At 33.4% G+C, this 17,754-nt stretch overlaps 2 protein-coding genes across 2 annotated transcripts; one reads left to right on the plus strand and one right to left on the minus strand.

The window, feature by feature from the left end:
- Nucleotides 1–4,939: 4,939 nt before the first annotated feature.
- LOC102593855 (photosynthetic NDH subunit of subcomplex B 1, chloroplastic) lies at nt 4,940–7,880 on the minus strand. Its single transcript, XM_006341281.2, has 6 exons — nt 7,244–7,880; nt 6,393–6,583; nt 6,013–6,270; nt 5,764–5,869; nt 5,432–5,517; nt 4,940–5,337 (listed from the first exon to the last, which is right to left on the minus strand). Exons 1-6 carry the CDS (start codon nt 7,841–7,843, stop codon nt 5,172–5,174), a joined length of 1,407 nt encoding a protein of 468 aa, XP_006341343.1. The 5' UTR covers nt 7,844–7,880; the 3' UTR covers nt 4,940–5,171.
- A 2,296-nt stretch (nt 7,881–10,176) lies between these two features.
- LOC102594169 (uncharacterized) lies at nt 10,177–16,861 on the plus strand. The gene is made up of 5 exons (XM_006341282.2): nt 10,177–10,985; nt 14,902–14,959; nt 15,054–15,137; nt 15,248–15,389; nt 16,333–16,861. The coding sequence occupies exons 1-5, from the start codon at nt 10,442–10,444 to the stop codon at nt 16,702–16,704; spliced, it is 1,200 nt and encodes a 399-aa protein (XP_006341344.1). The 5' UTR covers nt 10,177–10,441; the 3' UTR covers nt 16,705–16,861.
- The last annotated feature ends 893 nt before the right edge of the window (nt 16,862–17,754 follow it).

Raw genomic sequence — 17,754 nt, forward strand, 5'->3', positions numbered from 1 at the left:
CATATGACAATGACATGATTCATTTAAGGAGAAGCGCTTCTTATTAGAATAATTCGCTTCATTTTTAATACTCGAATTTAAACTTTCTGATTAAAGATATGGAATTGAAGTATGGCAAAACCAAAATTTCAACTAATAAAGTTCTATATATACTAGAAAAGCAAGCATACGGAGAAAAGAAGCTAAATGAATCTAAAATCTACAATCGATTAATTTAGATTCAACTTATCTAACGAAATATATCTCCTATAATTATACTCTTCATTTTCAAAATTCGAATTCAAAATCTTTTAACATTATGGCGCATACCAATCTTTCTTTTTAATGTCCTATAAAATTATTGCTCCATGTGTCAAATCTTAACCTTTGGATTATTGATTGATAACCCGCCGCCTAGCTATAGAAAACAAAGATTTTCTCCACATGAAATCTGAACCTACATGGATTAGTAGCTAGGGTAGTTTACCAATATCGAGATCTTCCTTTTAATTGGATACTAATCTAATCTAACCCTAATTAATAGTCCTCCAACATTAATTATATATGTGATTAAGGCAAGTAGCCTAAAAATAGAAGGCTATATATAAGTTTATTGCCTATAAACGATATCTAATTAATAAGTAAAGCTCTTTTCTTGATCTCATTAGGTATTTTTTAAAAAAATTAATCCTTCACGTTCGAACACGCCAAACAGTTAATAGGCCATGCATGCCTGATGGAGCATACTTATTTATAAATTAAAATTATATAAACTTTATATAATGTAGAAATATTTTAATAATTAGGTTGCTCATTAAGTAATCATAGGTTAATTTTTTATTAAGTATTATTAATTGGTAATGTGGTAAAGTTAGTAATTAAAGTGCTATCGCATAATAAACTTCTCTGCTTGTATTAAAATAAATCTTTATGTACACTTATTAAAATGAATTTTAATTATATATATTGATAATGTACGTAAAGATTTTCGATATGTGATATCACATTAGTTACTTTTTACCACACCATCAATTACAATAACATATCCAGTGAAATTCACAAGTCGAGTTTGGAGAGGGTAGAATGTACGCAGACCTTACCACTACCTCGTGGAGATAGAGAGGTTGTTTTTGAAATATCTTCGGTTCAAGTGCAGCAAATCTAGGTACAAAGAAGGAGACAGTGAAGAAAACAAGACCACAACACCAATTAATAATACTTAATAAAAATTAACCTATGATATTACTTAGGGAAAAGGGTCTGAAAAATACTTTAACTTTTGCCAAAATTGTTGTTACGATACCAAATTTTATGGAGGACCTTTTACCCCTCTGCACTATTTAATAGTGTATTTTAAAAGTATATATGTGCCCACGTGGGCACATTATTATTTATAATGATGCAATATTTATGATGTCCACGTGGACACATATATACCTTTAAAATACACTATTAAATAGTGCAGAGGGGTAAAAGGTCCTCCATAAAATTTGGTATCGTAACAACAATTTTGGCAAAAGTTAAAGTATTTTTCAGACCCTTTTCCCTAAGTAATATCATAGGTTAATTTTTATTAAGTATTATTAATTGGTGTTGTGGTCTTGTTTTCTTCACTGTCTCCTTCTTTGTACCTAGATTTGCTGCACTTGAACCGAAGATATTTCAAAAACAACCTCTCTATCTCCACGAGGTAGTGGTAAGGTCTGCGTACATTCTACCCTCTCCAAACTCGACTTGTGAAAATATATTTCAGACATTTTTCTCTATTACTTAACAAGTAACCTAGTTACGTTATTTAAATATTTCTACATTATAAGTGCATATAATTTTAATTGTAAGTGTTCTTTAATAATGCAAAGATAACTAGTAGAAGGAAAATTAAAGAGAAGACAAGATGGACCTATTTTTACTTTTAGCAAATATATTAAGTAGCACATAGAAATTAACCAGGATAAGAACTCAAAGTTATAGTAAATAAATAAATAAAGCAGAAGCTGAATTAAAATATTATAAAGAGTATATATTATGCACGTGATGATGAGGATAATAGGACTAGGTCCTATATATTCCATTTTTTTCAAAAAAATAAAATTAAAAAATGATGATATAATTAATACCTGTATATTATTGCTTAATTCTAAATTAAGTTCTACCTTATCTTAAAAGCATGTTCTAAGTTGAATGCATATATCTCATAATAACCATTTGTCTAAAATTGATTCTCTAAACAATGAGAAGAAAAAAGCTGGAATTTCTAAGTAATGAACAATTTTTTTTGAAAGACAGGATCAAGAAATGATATGATAAGGTAAAATATACAAAATATTCATTAGCATTAAAGCATATTATTTTTCAATGTATTTCTAATGTTCAAAAGAGAATATATGTTGGTAAGCTTTAATTAATTTGTGTGGTATATATGATTAATTAAAATGTAATCTTGTTCTTAATTAGTTTCCCAGATTTCTTCTAATTTTCATCCTTTTCTGTAATGTCCAAGTTAGGTCATAGGTACAACTTGTAACTTTAATATAATTAATTTATATTATATAGTTGAATATGAATTAATTCTATACTATGACCTCATTGCCATCGTCTTAATTTATAATATAATGTTTATGGTGGCTGAATCTTATCATTGTAGTAAAGTAACAAAGCTACTTTTTTCATATTAACTATTAAGATTATTGAATCATGTTTTGAAATATTGCTTAAAGAATAAAAATGAGAACAGAGAATATGTGCGAGCCGGTTCATATTGTCCATCCCTAATAAACAGTATCTTTTGTGCTACCTTTTCAATAAAGTACAAATTTTATTTAAAATAAAAATAAAAATTCATATCCGATTAATGGTAAAAAAATTTAATAATTTGACTCTTGAAATTCTAACGTTAGGACAAAGCAAGTGGATCATAATTTTAAAAAATGATTTTCCCTTTTGGACTTTTCCTATCTTGCTCAAGGAGTTATTGAAATTTTCATTCAGTATAATAATGCTACTAATAGAACAACAAAAGAAATAATTAAAGTTTAAGCCCTTTAATTTGTTATTAGCCACTTCACCTTTTTTAAGTCCTAATCATGGTTTGTAACCTTTTCTTTAATATCTTTTTGCAAGCGTTTTCTATTAATATTTTTATTTTTATACACTATGATTATTTAGAAGGGAGTTTTGGAGTAATAATAAAGTTTTTTTTTTATATAGGTCATCATTTCAAGCTTTGGAAGTAGTTTGTCACTAATATATGTATTAAGGTAGACTGTCTACATCACACCCTTTATGATACGGCCTTCATGTGCATCGTATTTTTATAAAATATACTATGGTTACTTAGTCCCAACGTATGATAATGATTTATGGATAGTACTATCTCACGATGTTTATGTTTGGTTTAATTTTGGTTACTTAGTCCCAACGGATGATAATGATTGAAAGGTAGCAAGTGTTTAATGATGTTTTGATTTTATTTATTATTTATTTCCTGTATGTCTTCCTTTTCTATTAAAAGTTGATCCCACTTGCAAATTTTAGCTTGATGATAAATAAAAGTAGTGACTTGCTGACACTAAACTTTACAAGATTATTCCAATTTCATGTAATATAGATATTTCATTCATGGAATAAAACAACTTTATTTGATTTTGTTGTGTAGTACTCCCTCTATCCCTAATTACTTGTCCACTTTTAAATTGACACACCTATTATGAAAGCAATTATTGACATAGTGAGTTTACTATTTTTCCCATGTTAATTATGAAGTGAAAGGATTAAAAATTTAAGATTTTCAAGAAATTCTACCTTTTTCAAAGTAATTAATTGACAGTATAATAGGTAAACTTATTTTGTCCTTTCTTGTGTCAAAATGGACAAGAAATTAGAGACAACTATAAAAAGAAAAGTAGACAAATAATTAGGGACAGAGGGAGTATCCTATTATCTAAAATTAAGATTTTTCTTACTTTTACTGGTAAGTACTTATGAGTAAAGTTTCTCTATTGCATGTAGATCAATTTCCACTTTTCCTTTAATTATCCAATACTCCATCTAATATCATTGGCTTGATAAAATCAGATTCACGCCACGTAAGATTCATTAAAAGATGATCAAACTCAGCTAACAAGAATTTTCCATATCCAAAATATGAGCTCAAGATTTTTAATTAAGAGCGGAGGAATCTCATTGAATTCATGATTTTTTTGCAGTGCACGTCCCTTCCCTTTTATCTTTATTTAAAAGAAAAAAAAAAGTATAAGTGAGAAGTGAGAACAGTACAAAAATTAAAGGAAAAATTACGCGGTTAAGCAAATTTATACTACTCAATTACTCATCATAGCTATAGTTTGTTATAATTACCCCTCGCGACTAACATTATACATTAATTACGTGAGCTGACTTCGAATTTGTATAATTAGCCACGTTTGTATATATGTATAATTAGCTAGAATATACAAATACATATGTATAATATACAATTATCTAACCGATATACATATGCAATTCACCTCTCGCCCACTCTTTGCCCTCTCTCGCTCGCCTCTTTCCTCTCTCTTCCAGTCTCGCTCAACTCTCTCCTCCCTATGACATGTAGCTACGAATTGTAATTATCAAACTATAACTATGGAGAGTAATTAGGCTATTTTTGACTGACTATATGTGAAAGTTCCTCAAAATTAAAACATTGAGCACAAATTGGGGAAGCAGGCCCAATGATATGGACCGATTCTACATTTTCGTGGCCCATTGAAATTTTGAAAACGACCTCATAATATTATGTCCTCTATTTTTGTGGGATTTTATTTTAACAAGGCATATGTATATTTACTGTTGTTTGCACTTTGCACATACAATACAAAATCGTGATTTGAAATCAGATTTGAAGTTGAAATTTCCTTTAAACATGTAATTTAATTTTTTTAGTTGTAGTATTTTTTTCTCTAAAACATGAAAATCCTACAAGTTGTGAAATTCTTTATTCTTAAACAATCTTTCCAACTTCATAAACAAGATATCAAAATGTCCTAAAACGCCATATTGATAAATAACATATCTTCATATTCCTTTGTTGTTGAGATAAAAAAAGAACGAAAATATCTTTCCGCTTCTATTAATTACAATTGAGAAGAAAATGGAATAGTAACAATTACAGGAATACTTCATTACTATATGGAAGAGAACTGGAAGATGCAATATTAGAAGATTGCTAGGGGCATGGTGAAAATTTGAACAGCACTCTTCACAGCTTCAACATCAATATCAACCAATTTTCCAGTCTTTGATGAAATAGTTGCACATTTTTTTGCTTCTGCATTGGGAACAAAACTTCTGGCCTTATCCTCAGAGCAGAATAGCCCAATACTGCACAGACAACCAAGATATATCAACCTCCCCCACAAAGACAGCAAAAGGTGAAAGAAATTCCGCGTTTACAGTTTGTAGTACATGACGTTACCTTGGTTTTCCACGTGCGTGAGCAAGTTGTATGGCAGCTGTATTTGTAGCTATCACTCCAGCAGAGTCATCAACAAGAGCAGCAAGCTAAGGCAGAGAAATTTGTGGGGACTGTTAGTTTTCTAATGCTCACCGTGGTATATAGACTATAGTTAAAGCTGTCACTAACATGCAACAGAAGAAGACTATTTCATTTGATTATACCCTCCTTGACTATAAGGTGAATTGTTGCCATTATATCTTTGACTCCAACCAATTTCTTTGTTTATGGTTATTCAACTAAGCACTGGTTCATCGATCATTGATATCGTGAAAATGGTTGAGAAAACAAACCTGTCCAGGGGTGGTTATGAACACTATACTAGCATCATAACCAGCTGCATCTTCCACATTTTCTCTTTCTTTTTCATGCGGAATGACAAAAACTGGCTTGACTCCCCTGATCAAACAATAGTTCACAATCCATTAGTATACCTCGCAGAAATTCTTGCATTTGATGAAAAAGACTAATCAGTCAATTTGAGAACTCAAAATATGACCCTATAGGCATGCCCTCCAAAGGATAATGAACTGACACTATACCTTATCTCCTCTGCTATCTCAGCCCATATCTCAATTGGGAGCAAGCTATCAGTATCACCCCTTGACTGCATAGAAGCTTTTGAATCTGATTTAATCCCATGAATCACAATATATTTGCCTTTCTGTGCACCAACATTCTTATATTTTGCCTCCACAACCTCCCTAACCTTTCTTGAGATTGATACTTTAAGTGGAGGTAAAGGTTGTCGTGGTACTTTACGAGCTGGTCTGCCCAACCAATCAATCATCTGACGGTACCTATTTCAAAAAAGTGTATGTAAACATGTGATACAAGCTTTGACGAAGTACAACTGTTGCACTTTTCAAACTCCCTATTCAGTTGTCAAAAAATGAAGTTATTAGTTGGAACATCTACTTACATATGATATCCGCCCTCGGAAAGGTTCATGGTTTCTGGTGTAAAAGTTTCTGACAGAAACAATCCTGCTCCTGCAGAATTCACATTTGGGTAAATGTAGCTAACTCTGTCACGAGCAGTCGACATAAACAAAAATACTGCATGTCCAATCCCTGCCAGTTTGGTTGACAGGATCATATCATAGTACCTACTCTGCAATAAATCATGCATTAGAGCAAATAACTTAGCCAAAAAAATGACTAGAACTCTCTATTAATAATGCAGGGATCAAAATTTTTAATCTCCATCTGACTAAACAAGGCGATTAATATCTTGAAACTAATGTAAGCAATTCTTTTCCAAATGTGATCTGCTCAACTTTAGAATTATCTGCAAGCATATGTAGTTAGTTATACTAGCTATTTTATCAAAAATTCACCACACTATGGATGTTAGGTTCGGAGAGCAGTCAATATATCGAGATTTGAGAGCACAGCACCTGCAGTTAGACTAGGACCATCGAGGTCGCTTAGCTACACAATAAGGGAACAAATTTAAGTTCTATCAAGTAATATATATTTACACAATCAGGTTACTCATTAAGATAATCATAATTAAATCTTCGTACCTAACCAAGTGTCCTTATAATGTTTGATGTTTTCTCTAATTTTAAGATGCAACATGCTTACATTACATATATACATTAAGACACAACAAGAATCAGACTTGGAATGAAAAAACTTGTTTAAACCTATGTTGCTCGAACTCTTCAAAAATGTTAGACTTCCAAAAGTAGTGCACTACATTTTTGAAGAGTCCAAGCAACGTAGATTTACACAATGATCTGTTGATGTTAATGGAACGGCGTCAAACCTTAAGAATTCCAACCATATCAGTATACTCAGCTGGTTCAGGAAAATCATCATCCAGATCATATGCATTAGCCCACCTCACATTTTTATTCATCTCAAATGTCTGTTTTCCCCTGGCTGTTGCAAGTATATCCACTTGAACACCAGGGTACCTATCCTTAATCATCTGAATTGCTGGAAAAAACAGCAAATTCTCATAAACCCCACCATCAATAACACAACAACATCTCCTAACATCACCTCTAATTTTCAAACCCAATGAAGCAATTTCAACAGAGTATCCCATTGGGAATTTGAGGAATCCATATGGGTTATCAGGATTATCAGGTGGCCTTGGATCTTCATCTTGTTTGCCTTCAGAAAAAAGTGAACCATACTCCATTTCAGGATCATCACCATAGTCAAAAGGGTCAAGCCATGGATTTTTTTTCTTGGCATTGGGGCAAAAAATCCCTGATTTTCTGGCGGAAAAAGATGGATTGTTGTTCAAGAAAGGTACATTTGTGACATGGGTTATAGCAAAATAAGGTGAATTAGTAAAGAAAGGAGAAATGGAGTTAGGTAGTAGAGTAGTAGTGGCAGCCATTTTTGAGTGTATCATAAAATTCTGCAACTTTTTTGGGGATAGCTAAAAACTATAGCACAAGGTGACGTTGGATTTGAATGTGTGAAGGTTGTTAGATAAGTAGGTCCCAGTGTTGTCACTTTGTTCCTGCCTTGTCTTTTACGACTGTTCTGTATATCTTAATTTATGTGATACACTTTTTTAGTTAGTATTTCATTCATTAAATTAAATCATATAAATTGAGAGGATGGAATACTAATTTTTTGCTTTTTTTAATCAATCCAGTGTCTAATACCCATATTGATAACCTAATTAATTTAGAATTGTGCTGCATAAATTTTGATTAAAGAGAAAACACTCTTTACTAAGATTTTTCTCATACCCTGAACTGATTGAAGAGTCCCACATCGGAAGAAAAAGGAGTGGTCTCCTTAAATGGCTTGGAGCCTTGGACAATGTTGCTGAATTAGCTTTTGGATTGAGTTAGATCCAAGATCATAAAAGGATCTATCCCAATTAGTATTCTTCATGATGAGCCCCTAAATCAAATTGTACATGTACCAAATATCCAGTCCTGGACGTGAAATGGGTGTTGAAGAATCTTACATCGAATGGAAAAGGCGCATGGGTGGTCTCCTTAATATGGGTTGGGCAATTCTTTCTACGAGATGGATCCAAAATTTAAATTTTATAAGTTCTTACAATCATCTCAAATTAATATAAAGTAATAATTGAGTTCACAAATAAATATTTATATATCTTCGGTGAACCTACAAATATAAGTCTAGATATGTCCTAAGATGAAGAGATCATATCTATCGTATCGGAATTGTGATTTATACTACTTGTGTTAGCTAAAATACAAAGTGCTAGCAAATAACAATGCTATATTGCTGCTCCATCAATCATAGGGAGAATCAGGTACAGTTTTCCTATAAAAGATTGCTTAATATGCAATCAAGGAGAAAACAAGATGCATGAAAAGGAAAGGAACTCCACAAAATTGTGTACCAATTAAGTCAAGAAAGTAAGATTATAAACAGAATCAATGATGAGATCAAAAGGAAAAAAAAAAGATTATATTCAGAAAAAGAGATGATGAGATCATAAAAGAAAAAAAAGTAAATTATTAGGCTTTGTTTTATTCACTAAACTAGCTTGGATATGTCACTAATATTTTTTACTTATAAGGTACCTCTTTTATAAAACAGGCTACACTTTTTTTTTTCTTTTCCTTTTATGATCTTTATTAAAATATGTGAAGATGTTCATGAAACTAAAATTGTACTTAAAAATTCATTTATTAATCTAAATTAATAATAGTCTAGTTTAGAAATAACTGATTGAATCGTACCATTAATACCCCCAACCCCAATATACTCAAAAAAAAATAACAAATGAAACTTTAAATTTCTAAATTTTGCGTAGAAAAAATAGATGTAGATGCCACTCCACAATCAAGTACCCATCACAATTCACAAATTGAAAAGCTATCTTCAATTTCCACAGTAATGGATGAACAATAATTAAGCTCTATAATTAGATTCGTGCTTATCCTTAATTAATTAAATTGTGTTTTAAGTTGGCAATTAATTCCCCTTTTCCCATTTATTTTTTTATTTCCAAATTTGGTCCAATTATGTGTGTGTTTTCAATTATTAAAAAAGACATTTTAAGGGTTAGTAGGTAGCATATCCTTTTTTATTCTAAATTTAGTCAAATAAAATTTATATTATTCCAAAGTATATCATTTTAAAAAATAATAATTTTCCCTTCAATCAAGTATAACAACACCTACTTTCAAAAAATAAAATACAAAGTAAATTGAGAAATAATAATTCATGGTGATGAATGAACATAAATAAAGTTTTTCTACTTGTTTATTTTAACAAGTTAAAAAAAATCTCTTCATTCTAAAACAAACATCATCTTAAAAATTTAAAACTGAAATTTGTATGTTTTTCAAATTATATCTTATATGAAAAAAACTTTTTCTTTGCAGTGCTCAATTTTCAAGAAAACACATACTATTATAATAAATATATAGTGTTCAATTCTTGTTTTTTAAGGAGGGTATAAAATTTAAAATTGATAAGTAAAAAAAAAGTTAACGAAGAAAATCCTTACTATTATTTTTCTTAATTAGCGTGAAATGAGCTAAAGTGACACTTATTATAGAACGTGAATTATTGACAGTCTTGTGCACTAAATCTCCGCTATGTTTAGATTTTTGAAAATCTAATTAATAAAGTTAATTTTTAATAAAATAAATCACAGTAAAAGGTTAATATTACGTGGCAACAGATAATTGGTTAGTTTCGATGATCACACTAAAATGCAAGTGAAGAGAGAAAGAGGCGTAGTATAATTCTCTCTCTAGAAACATCTTTAAAGAAGTCGCCGTTGGTTTCCCAGATCGGACAGTCACTATTTTCTCAATAAATTCTTCTCGCCGATAATGTATCTGCTCTCTCACTCTCTAGGGTTTTAATTCTCTACTTTCCGGTCCATACAATTACAATGCACCTTCTTTTTCCCTTCACTGTTTTACTCTTCAACCCTAGCTAAGCACAGTTGAAGAAATTCATGCTAAGTTCGACGAATTTCTAGTTACTAGGAGTTGTAATTGTTTCAATGTCTGGAGGACCTAGGGTTAAATTGATGAACAATGCTGATTCTGAAGTCCGATCAGTGCTCGGTCCGGCGGGTAACAAAGCTAGATCCGTTGAATTACGAAAGCCCGTTGAGAAGCCTATTAAGAAGGCTGCTGAAAGTGAAGAGTCTAAGGGTAAGAAATTTGAGGGAACGGATTCCGTACCGCAATCACGGGCGCCGGTGGCTGCTTCGAAGAAATGTGGAGGAGCTGTGCCTTCTATTTTGAGACAGCAACAGGACCATAGGTCATTGATGATGAGGCCTAATTTGTCGCTTAATGCGTCTTGTTCTTCGGATGCTTCGACGGATTCTTCTCATAGCCGAGCATCGACAACGGGGAAATTGAGCCGTGGGAGTGTGACGCCGACGGCTGGAAGAAGGAAGCAATGTAGTAGTCCGAAAGTGGTGAAGTCTGAGAAAATTGGAAAAACTGTTGGTGAAGGTCAGAGCTTGGCTTCAAGTCCCACTCCGGGTGATGCTTCGGTGATGAAGAAAAGGTGTGCTTGGGTGACCCCAAATACTGGTATGTTTAATTCTGTAATGTTGCATTTCATTTGTTGTATATGTACAGTTACAGTGTTTTGATAAGGCAAAGGCATTGTTAAATTTGTTACATAACTGAGCATTTACTCTTGGTTCAATTTTTGGTCCTTCTAGTTAATCCACTAGCAGTGGAGAAAAATTGGGATATTTAGGTCTTTGCTAGAATACCAATATGTCAAGTGTAGATAGGGCTTGGATTTTTGGGACACCAAACGATGAACTGAGCTAGTTCTTCATTCAGCTGAGTTAGGGGGAATGATTCCACTTCCTAGTATTAGCTAACCAATGGGTTTCATTTTGAAAATCCTTGTGTCTCCAAGCTGTCATCATTCAGGCCTGACCGTCTGATACATACTGCTGGGCTGTGTTGGATACGAACTTGATTGGTTGTCCATCTTTTCTATCGGAAATGATGTTCCATGTTGTTGGCATGCATATATCTATATATCTATATATATATATATATATATATATATTTTCCTCGCCTAATCTAGTATTAATGCTATTAATTTTGATTATGAACTACTTCGTGGTTAATAATTGGAGATCACTTTTTATGGATAAACTTTTTCTTCTTCAGTTAAGTTGTAATGGACGTCTATTCCACTAAGCTGATGTTTTATGTGAATTGAATCCCTAATTATATCCCATTCCTATCTCTTGTAATGAATAAGTTTTTTATAGGGTCACTAGTCTAATGGTTGGTTTAAGGTATGAGCAATCTGGTTACTAATTGACAGTTTAGTGGGGTAAACCCCCACAAGTCAACCCAAACACCATTGTCATTCTGTGTACTAGCCAAATATCAAAAAGTAGAGAACCTACAAAAAATATGGTTCTCTATGAAACTCTCGATCTTCTAAACAAATAGGGTTATCATGGATGCACTAAAGAGAAACTAGAGATTACAGATTTGCTGATTGACATTCACATGCTTTCCTCTACTTCCGTGCTCAAGATAATCTGAGAAAATATGCTCATCTTTGACAGTTCATACTAAGAATTTACCATCCTTTTCCTTGTATTTCTGAACTTGGAATTTATTGCATTCCCTTTTTCAACTTTCTCTTTTTTCTTGAGTTCATGAAGTTAGAATTTGATTCCATTCCCAGTGTTGCTTGAGGGAATGAAGAAAAGCTACTTGACCTCGTATGGGAAGAAGGTGAAATCAATTTGAAACTGATAGCATACTGTTCAGGCCCTTAGAAAGTCACTTAAGTTTCATTTTTTGTTTGATGAACATCTATGTGGAAGAGTGGTGAAATAGTGTTTTTGTGTGATGTACAGACAATGTGGAAAAATGGTGAAATAGAGGGGATTTTCTCCTTCATCAAGTGGAAGGTCATCGGCATCTGTACATGACATTATCTAAGATGCCATATATGCCTAATGAGAGTGTCTGAACTGTAAACTTGATTTCCTTGGGCATTAAAAGAGGTTCCTCTGGTAAAGATCAAGCTGTCAATCAGTTTGTAGCCATGATATACCATGCATGCATGCTTCTTTAAGTACCCCCACATGGCTCACCGTGTCACACCAGTCTGTACTTAAACTAACCACTGGCTTCATGAATTTCTTTTGAACTGATTAGTGGTGAGTTTGCTAGGTCTGATGTGTGTCTTTTGCAAAAAAATTTAAGAACTGGTAGCTTTGTATTCCTCAGCATTAAGGGTATGCCGTCCACCTCCAAAAGCTTACATTTACTAGAAGTAATCACAGAAGTCCTAGAAAGCCCACTAGCTGAACTTCCTCTTCTATATATTGCTGTTTACGTAAAATAATATAAAGAAGTGATAACCTTCCACTTGATCTTATTGCTAATTATTACATAGACTAGCTAGCAGCTGGCTGGAGGACAGGTATGAACACATTGCTGGTTTTGTGAGGTTCTACGAGAAAGTTTGAGGAGAATTCACCTTTTCCGTGATGTATTCGAGGATAGTGTAAAACGCTGGGAAATACATTATTGATCAATGCTCGTTGAGCACTTTAGCCATTTGGTTTTAGGTTTCATATTCTTCTTTTATGGACTTTGCACATATTTTATGTCTCAGGCCCAAATAAAGAAAAAGGGATGTAATAGGTTGAAGGTTCGTCTACATGAATCCTTATAGTACTGAATATGCTTATGTTAAGTCCAATATTTTCTTTGAGGCATTTGAGTCTGTTTAGAATTATATATCAGCACGAAAAGAAAGAACCTTTGATGTTAAAGAATCTCAATTTATTGAGTAATTGAATGAAACGGGTCAAAATCAAAGAAGATAATGGATGTTGAGGATTCAATGAAATGAAACTACACTAATGTGTTATTATGTCTCTTATTTAACCTTATTAATATGTGTATTGTGTATTTATGAGAAATATTTATAGAGATGGTTGCATAATTTTTATATTAGCATCCTTCTATTGAAACACATCACCAGCATCCCATTTAACATTCATTCCCTTTGCTTATTTTTATTCCTCTTTATCTTCTATATTGTTAAAAAATGGTCAGAGGAGTGATGGAATCATATGCTTGACATTTGGAGATTAAGGTGATTGACCATGCATGGCCTTTTAGAAGTTCCAGTTTGTCCTGCTCATGTTGCTCGGACTCATCAAAAATGCCATCGGGTGCATGTTGGATTCTTCAAAGTTTGAAAGTAGTGCATTTTTGGAGGATTTGACACGGGTGTGGCAATATTTTTGGAGAGTCCGAACAACTTGCCGCTCTAATACATAACTATTTCCAAGTATTATCAAACCATCATTGGAGATGCTCTCTCTATTTTAGTGTTTGTGGCATTCTTACCTACTTTCTGGCCCCTATGTTAAGAATTCTCATTTGCCACTTCTCCAGTGGTTTTTGAGTCTACAACTTGTTATGAGATGAACGCGTTGTTTCTAAACCTTGTTATTGGGGGTTCTCTTTTGATGAAGTAAGGTAAGCTTTCATTCGATCATCGAGAGGATAAAAGGGGTAGAAAAACCATGTTAGGATCAGGGAAATTAAATCCGCTATTAATTGTTTTCTTTTAAGGGGAAGAATCATTATAGAATCATCTTGTTTCCTTTTGGCTGGAAAGTAATGATTATAATCAAGAAAGGTCAAAGTATTACCGTGTTAGGCACCATTCCTAATACTAGAACAATTACATAAGCACTCAAGGGTGTGACCTAGTTATCAGTGAAGTGGTAGGAGAATCATGAGGTTTCAGGTTCAAATTAGGTTCAAATTCCAGTGGTTTCCACTAGTTGACTTCTCATCTGTCTAAGCCTTGATGGACAGTGTTATCCAATAATGTCCTGGTGGAAGGTAGTAGGTACCTAGTGGAATAGTCGAGATGTGCACAAGTTGGCCTAGACACCACTATCATTAAAAAAGAAAAAAGGAATCGTTATATAGAGGATAACTAAATGTGTATCCACATCTCTATTCTTGACAAACATGTATAATGTTCTGTAATCTAGCTCTCTAACTCCAGTTTCTAGTCCTACATCATGAAACAAGTTGTACATCTTCCAACAAGTTGATCATGGTGATTTTTCCATGTGTGTAATTGATTCTAAGCACAAAGGATTCATATAGGTTTATTGTTTGTCAGGAGTCCTATTCTGGTAGTATGTGTTCTTGTATGGGTAAGTATGAGATTAATAGAATCTCTACTTTTGGGGAAACCTTACTTCGAACAAAGTGGGAAAAGATACAGAAGACACATTTAGCAAGTCCTAGTAAGTCTGCTACCGGGGGTTAGTCCATTGTTTGTAATAGATTCTTTTATTCATCCAGTTTTTGGATTTTCCATTATATTGGTACATGGTCATCCCTTTTGCAGGATATATTATTGTAATGCTGTAGATAATATATTCTTATCAGTTCCCTCTGCTAATTGGTTTTGTTTTGCCAAAAGATCCATCCTATGCTGCTTTTCATGACGAGGAATGGGGAGTTTCAATCCACGATGACAAGTGCGTACTCCTACTTTATATTTTCTCATTCTTTTGCGGCTTGTAGGCAATTAAATGTGATGGTTTTCTCAGTCTGGGTTACTACTATTTGCAGGAAGCTCTTTGAACTTCTCAGTTTATGCACTGCATTAGCTGAACTCTCATGGCCGGCAATTCTCAGTAAAAGACATATGTTTAGGTACATTACGCTCTGCACCAGTGTTTTGGAGTGCCAGAAAATGGGTTATCATTTCATATCTGGTTGCCTTACAAAAGCTGCTGCTTCAATTTGAACTATTTGTTATGCAGAGAAGTCTTTCAAAATTTTGACCCAGTTGCAGTCTCAAAACTAAATGAGAAGAAGATAGCACCACCAGGAAGTCCTGCCAGCACTCTTTTATCAGAGGTAAAGCTACGGGCAGTTATTGAAAATGCACGCCAAACCTGTAAGGTATGTGAAAGTTTTCTGTCTTATTGAGTTGTCCTTGTCTTGAAAAAGAAAAACTTTTCTTGTACAACTAGGAGAAATTAAATTGTATTGGTTAGGATAAAATTTATGAAGCTTTCTAGTTCTTGGCTCCTTCTTCAGATTTTCACTAGCCAAAATGTTGGTTCTTAGATATTCCACCAAGATAACTGTCAACTTTAGATAAAGTAAAAGGAGGCTCTTGGACCTTTTTAGGTAATGAAAGAAGATTGCAACGGGAAATTGCTTCTTAGCCACGGATTATTTCAAGCTCAAAAGTTTTCGGTTTAATCGGTCTGCATTTATTGTGTCAGCTGTCTTGAGCTGAAAGTCTTGCTGTTGTTAATTCTGTTTCCCTGGAAACTGATGATTTCTGTACTGGGTGCAAATTTTCAAAATACTCGGCAGCTGCATGTGAGGTGTTTTTCTAAAGTCAGAAACTACAGTCTATAGATACGATGTGCTTATGAAATATAAGGGAATTAGTTGTGGCTTTAATAGGTATGTCATTAAAGAGAGTAGGCATATTAAATGTAAAAATGAGCTTCTGAAAGGAGAAAGAGAAACAAAACTTTATTAGAATACACTTCATTTCAAATTTAGAAAGTGTATACCTGCGATTATGGGGATCAAAATATCTAATATTTTTTGTAAATTTTGGGTAGGGGCTTTTTACACCTTTTGAAATAGAATCTACATATTCAGAAACTACATTATAGTATTAGATCTTTTTCTTTTTGTAATTAAAATATGAAAAAAATTAAAAAAATTAGAAGGTTGTCATCAAAGAGAGAGCCATGATTGGCTTCTTAATAGTGTCAAATAGAAGTCCTGAACTGGCTCCTTAATAGTAATTGTCAGTGAGTAGTAATTTTAGAGTTGTTACTTGAGAACGAATTTTGATATCATGCTCTTGTTATCCTCTCAGATCATCGATGAACTTGGATCCTTCGACAAATACATATGGGGTTTTGTGAATAACAAACCTATAGTTAGTCAATTCCGATATGCAAGGCAGGTGCCAATGAAGACGTCAAAAGCTGAAGGGATAAGTAAAGACCTAGTTAAAAGAGGATTCAGAGGAGTTGGACCTACTGTTGTGTACTCATTCATGCAAGTAGCTGGAATCACAAACGACCATCTCATCAGTTGCTTCAGATTTCATGATTGTGTAGCTGCAACCGATGGAACGGATAAAGATGATGGCCTTGCAGCCAAGACAGAAGTGAAGCAACAACTCAAGGATGAAACTGAGATGGGCCTTATAAGAGCTATTGATGACTTCAATTTATCGACATAGTGAAATGTGTTCAGAGTAGTAGTGCAATGTAATTTATACTCCTAGTAGATTTGGTAGCTTTGCGCCCTTGGTTGCGATACAGTTGAAAGGGAGGCAAGTGCTTGTGTACAAATGACCTTGCTTATTATTTTTACCATTGCTGTGTACATCTGATCTATATCTACCATCTAGTAGGGATTGCAATGGGGCGGGAAGGGAAATTATGAAAATTTAGCACTCAAGGGTGTGGCCTAGTGATTGAAAACCTTGAGGTCTTAGGTTCAAAACTCAATAGAGATTAAAAAAAACACTAGATGATTCTTTCTATCAACCCTAGCCTTGGTGGATAGAGTTACTTGGTACCTGTTGCTAGTGGAAGGTGGCAGGTATCTCGTGGAATTAGTCTAGGTGAGTGAAAGCTGACTCGACTGTAATCATAAAAAAATGAAAATTTAACAAGAATTAGTGGGGGAAAGGGGGGTGTACAATTTGATTTAAAATCTTAATGTAGCAGTACAAGGCCAAAATGGCAATGTGGAGTAGGTTTTTAGGTGGGGGGGGGGAATTAAGTTAAAGATTAGCTTACAGAATTGTCATTGACTAATACTTTTCAACATTATGTTATGTGTGGTCTCTGGCTTACTTTGTATCACTACAAACTGCTATTTTTTTTTATGAGCGGAGGGTTCTAGTGTCTATCAAAAACTTCTTTATCTTTATAAGGTAGGAATGAGGTTGTGTACACATCATCTTCTTTAGATTTTACTTGTGAAATTATAATGAACACGCTGTATTACTTTTTTATTCCACCAAAAAATTACATCTCGTCTTTTAAATAGGATATAAATATTGAAGCAATGACATCAAGTGGCTGATGTTAACATTTAGAAACCAATATCTATTTCAATTTATAGTCTCAAAATGCCCCTGAATTCCCTTATTTTAATCCCTAGATCAAGAATTTTTTTCTACTAAAATACGGGTCAAGTAAATTCTCCCTCCTTCAATGAACCAAAAATTCAGTTTCACGTGTGGTCTTTTCTTCTTTTGACTTCAACTTGGCCTCCATTT

This window comes from Solanum tuberosum, unplaced genomic scaffold (genome assembly GCF_000226075.1).
Source record: "Solanum tuberosum cultivar DM 1-3 516 R44 unplaced genomic scaffold, SolTub_3.0 scf00026, whole genome shotgun sequence".
Lineage (NCBI taxonomy): Eukaryota > Viridiplantae > Streptophyta > Magnoliopsida > Solanales > Solanaceae > Solanum > Solanum tuberosum.

Coding starts and splice junctions, on each gene's coding strand:
- LOC102593855 (XM_006341281.2), bottom strand. CDS start 7,843: ATGATACACTCAAAAATGGCTGCCACTACTACTCTACTACCTAACTCC. Junction 6,584..7,243: donor ATATGGTTGGAATTCTTAAG/GTTTGACGCCGT, acceptor GATTTATTGCAG/AGTAGGTACTATGATATGAT. Junction 5,870..6,012: donor GAGATAGCAGAGGAGATAAG/GTATAGTGTCAG, acceptor TTGTTTGATCAG/GGGAGTCAAGCCAGTTTTTG.
- LOC102594169 (XM_006341282.2), top strand. CDS start 10,442: ATGTCTGGAGGACCTAGGGTTAAATTGATGAACAATGCTGATTCTGAA. Junction 10,986..14,901: donor TTGGGTGACCCCAAATACTG/GTATGTTTAATT, acceptor TTTTGCCAAAAG/ATCCATCCTATGCTGCTTTT. Junction 15,138..15,247: donor AGTAAAAGACATATGTTTAG/GTACATTACGCT, acceptor TTTGTTATGCAG/AGAAGTCTTTCAAAATTTTG.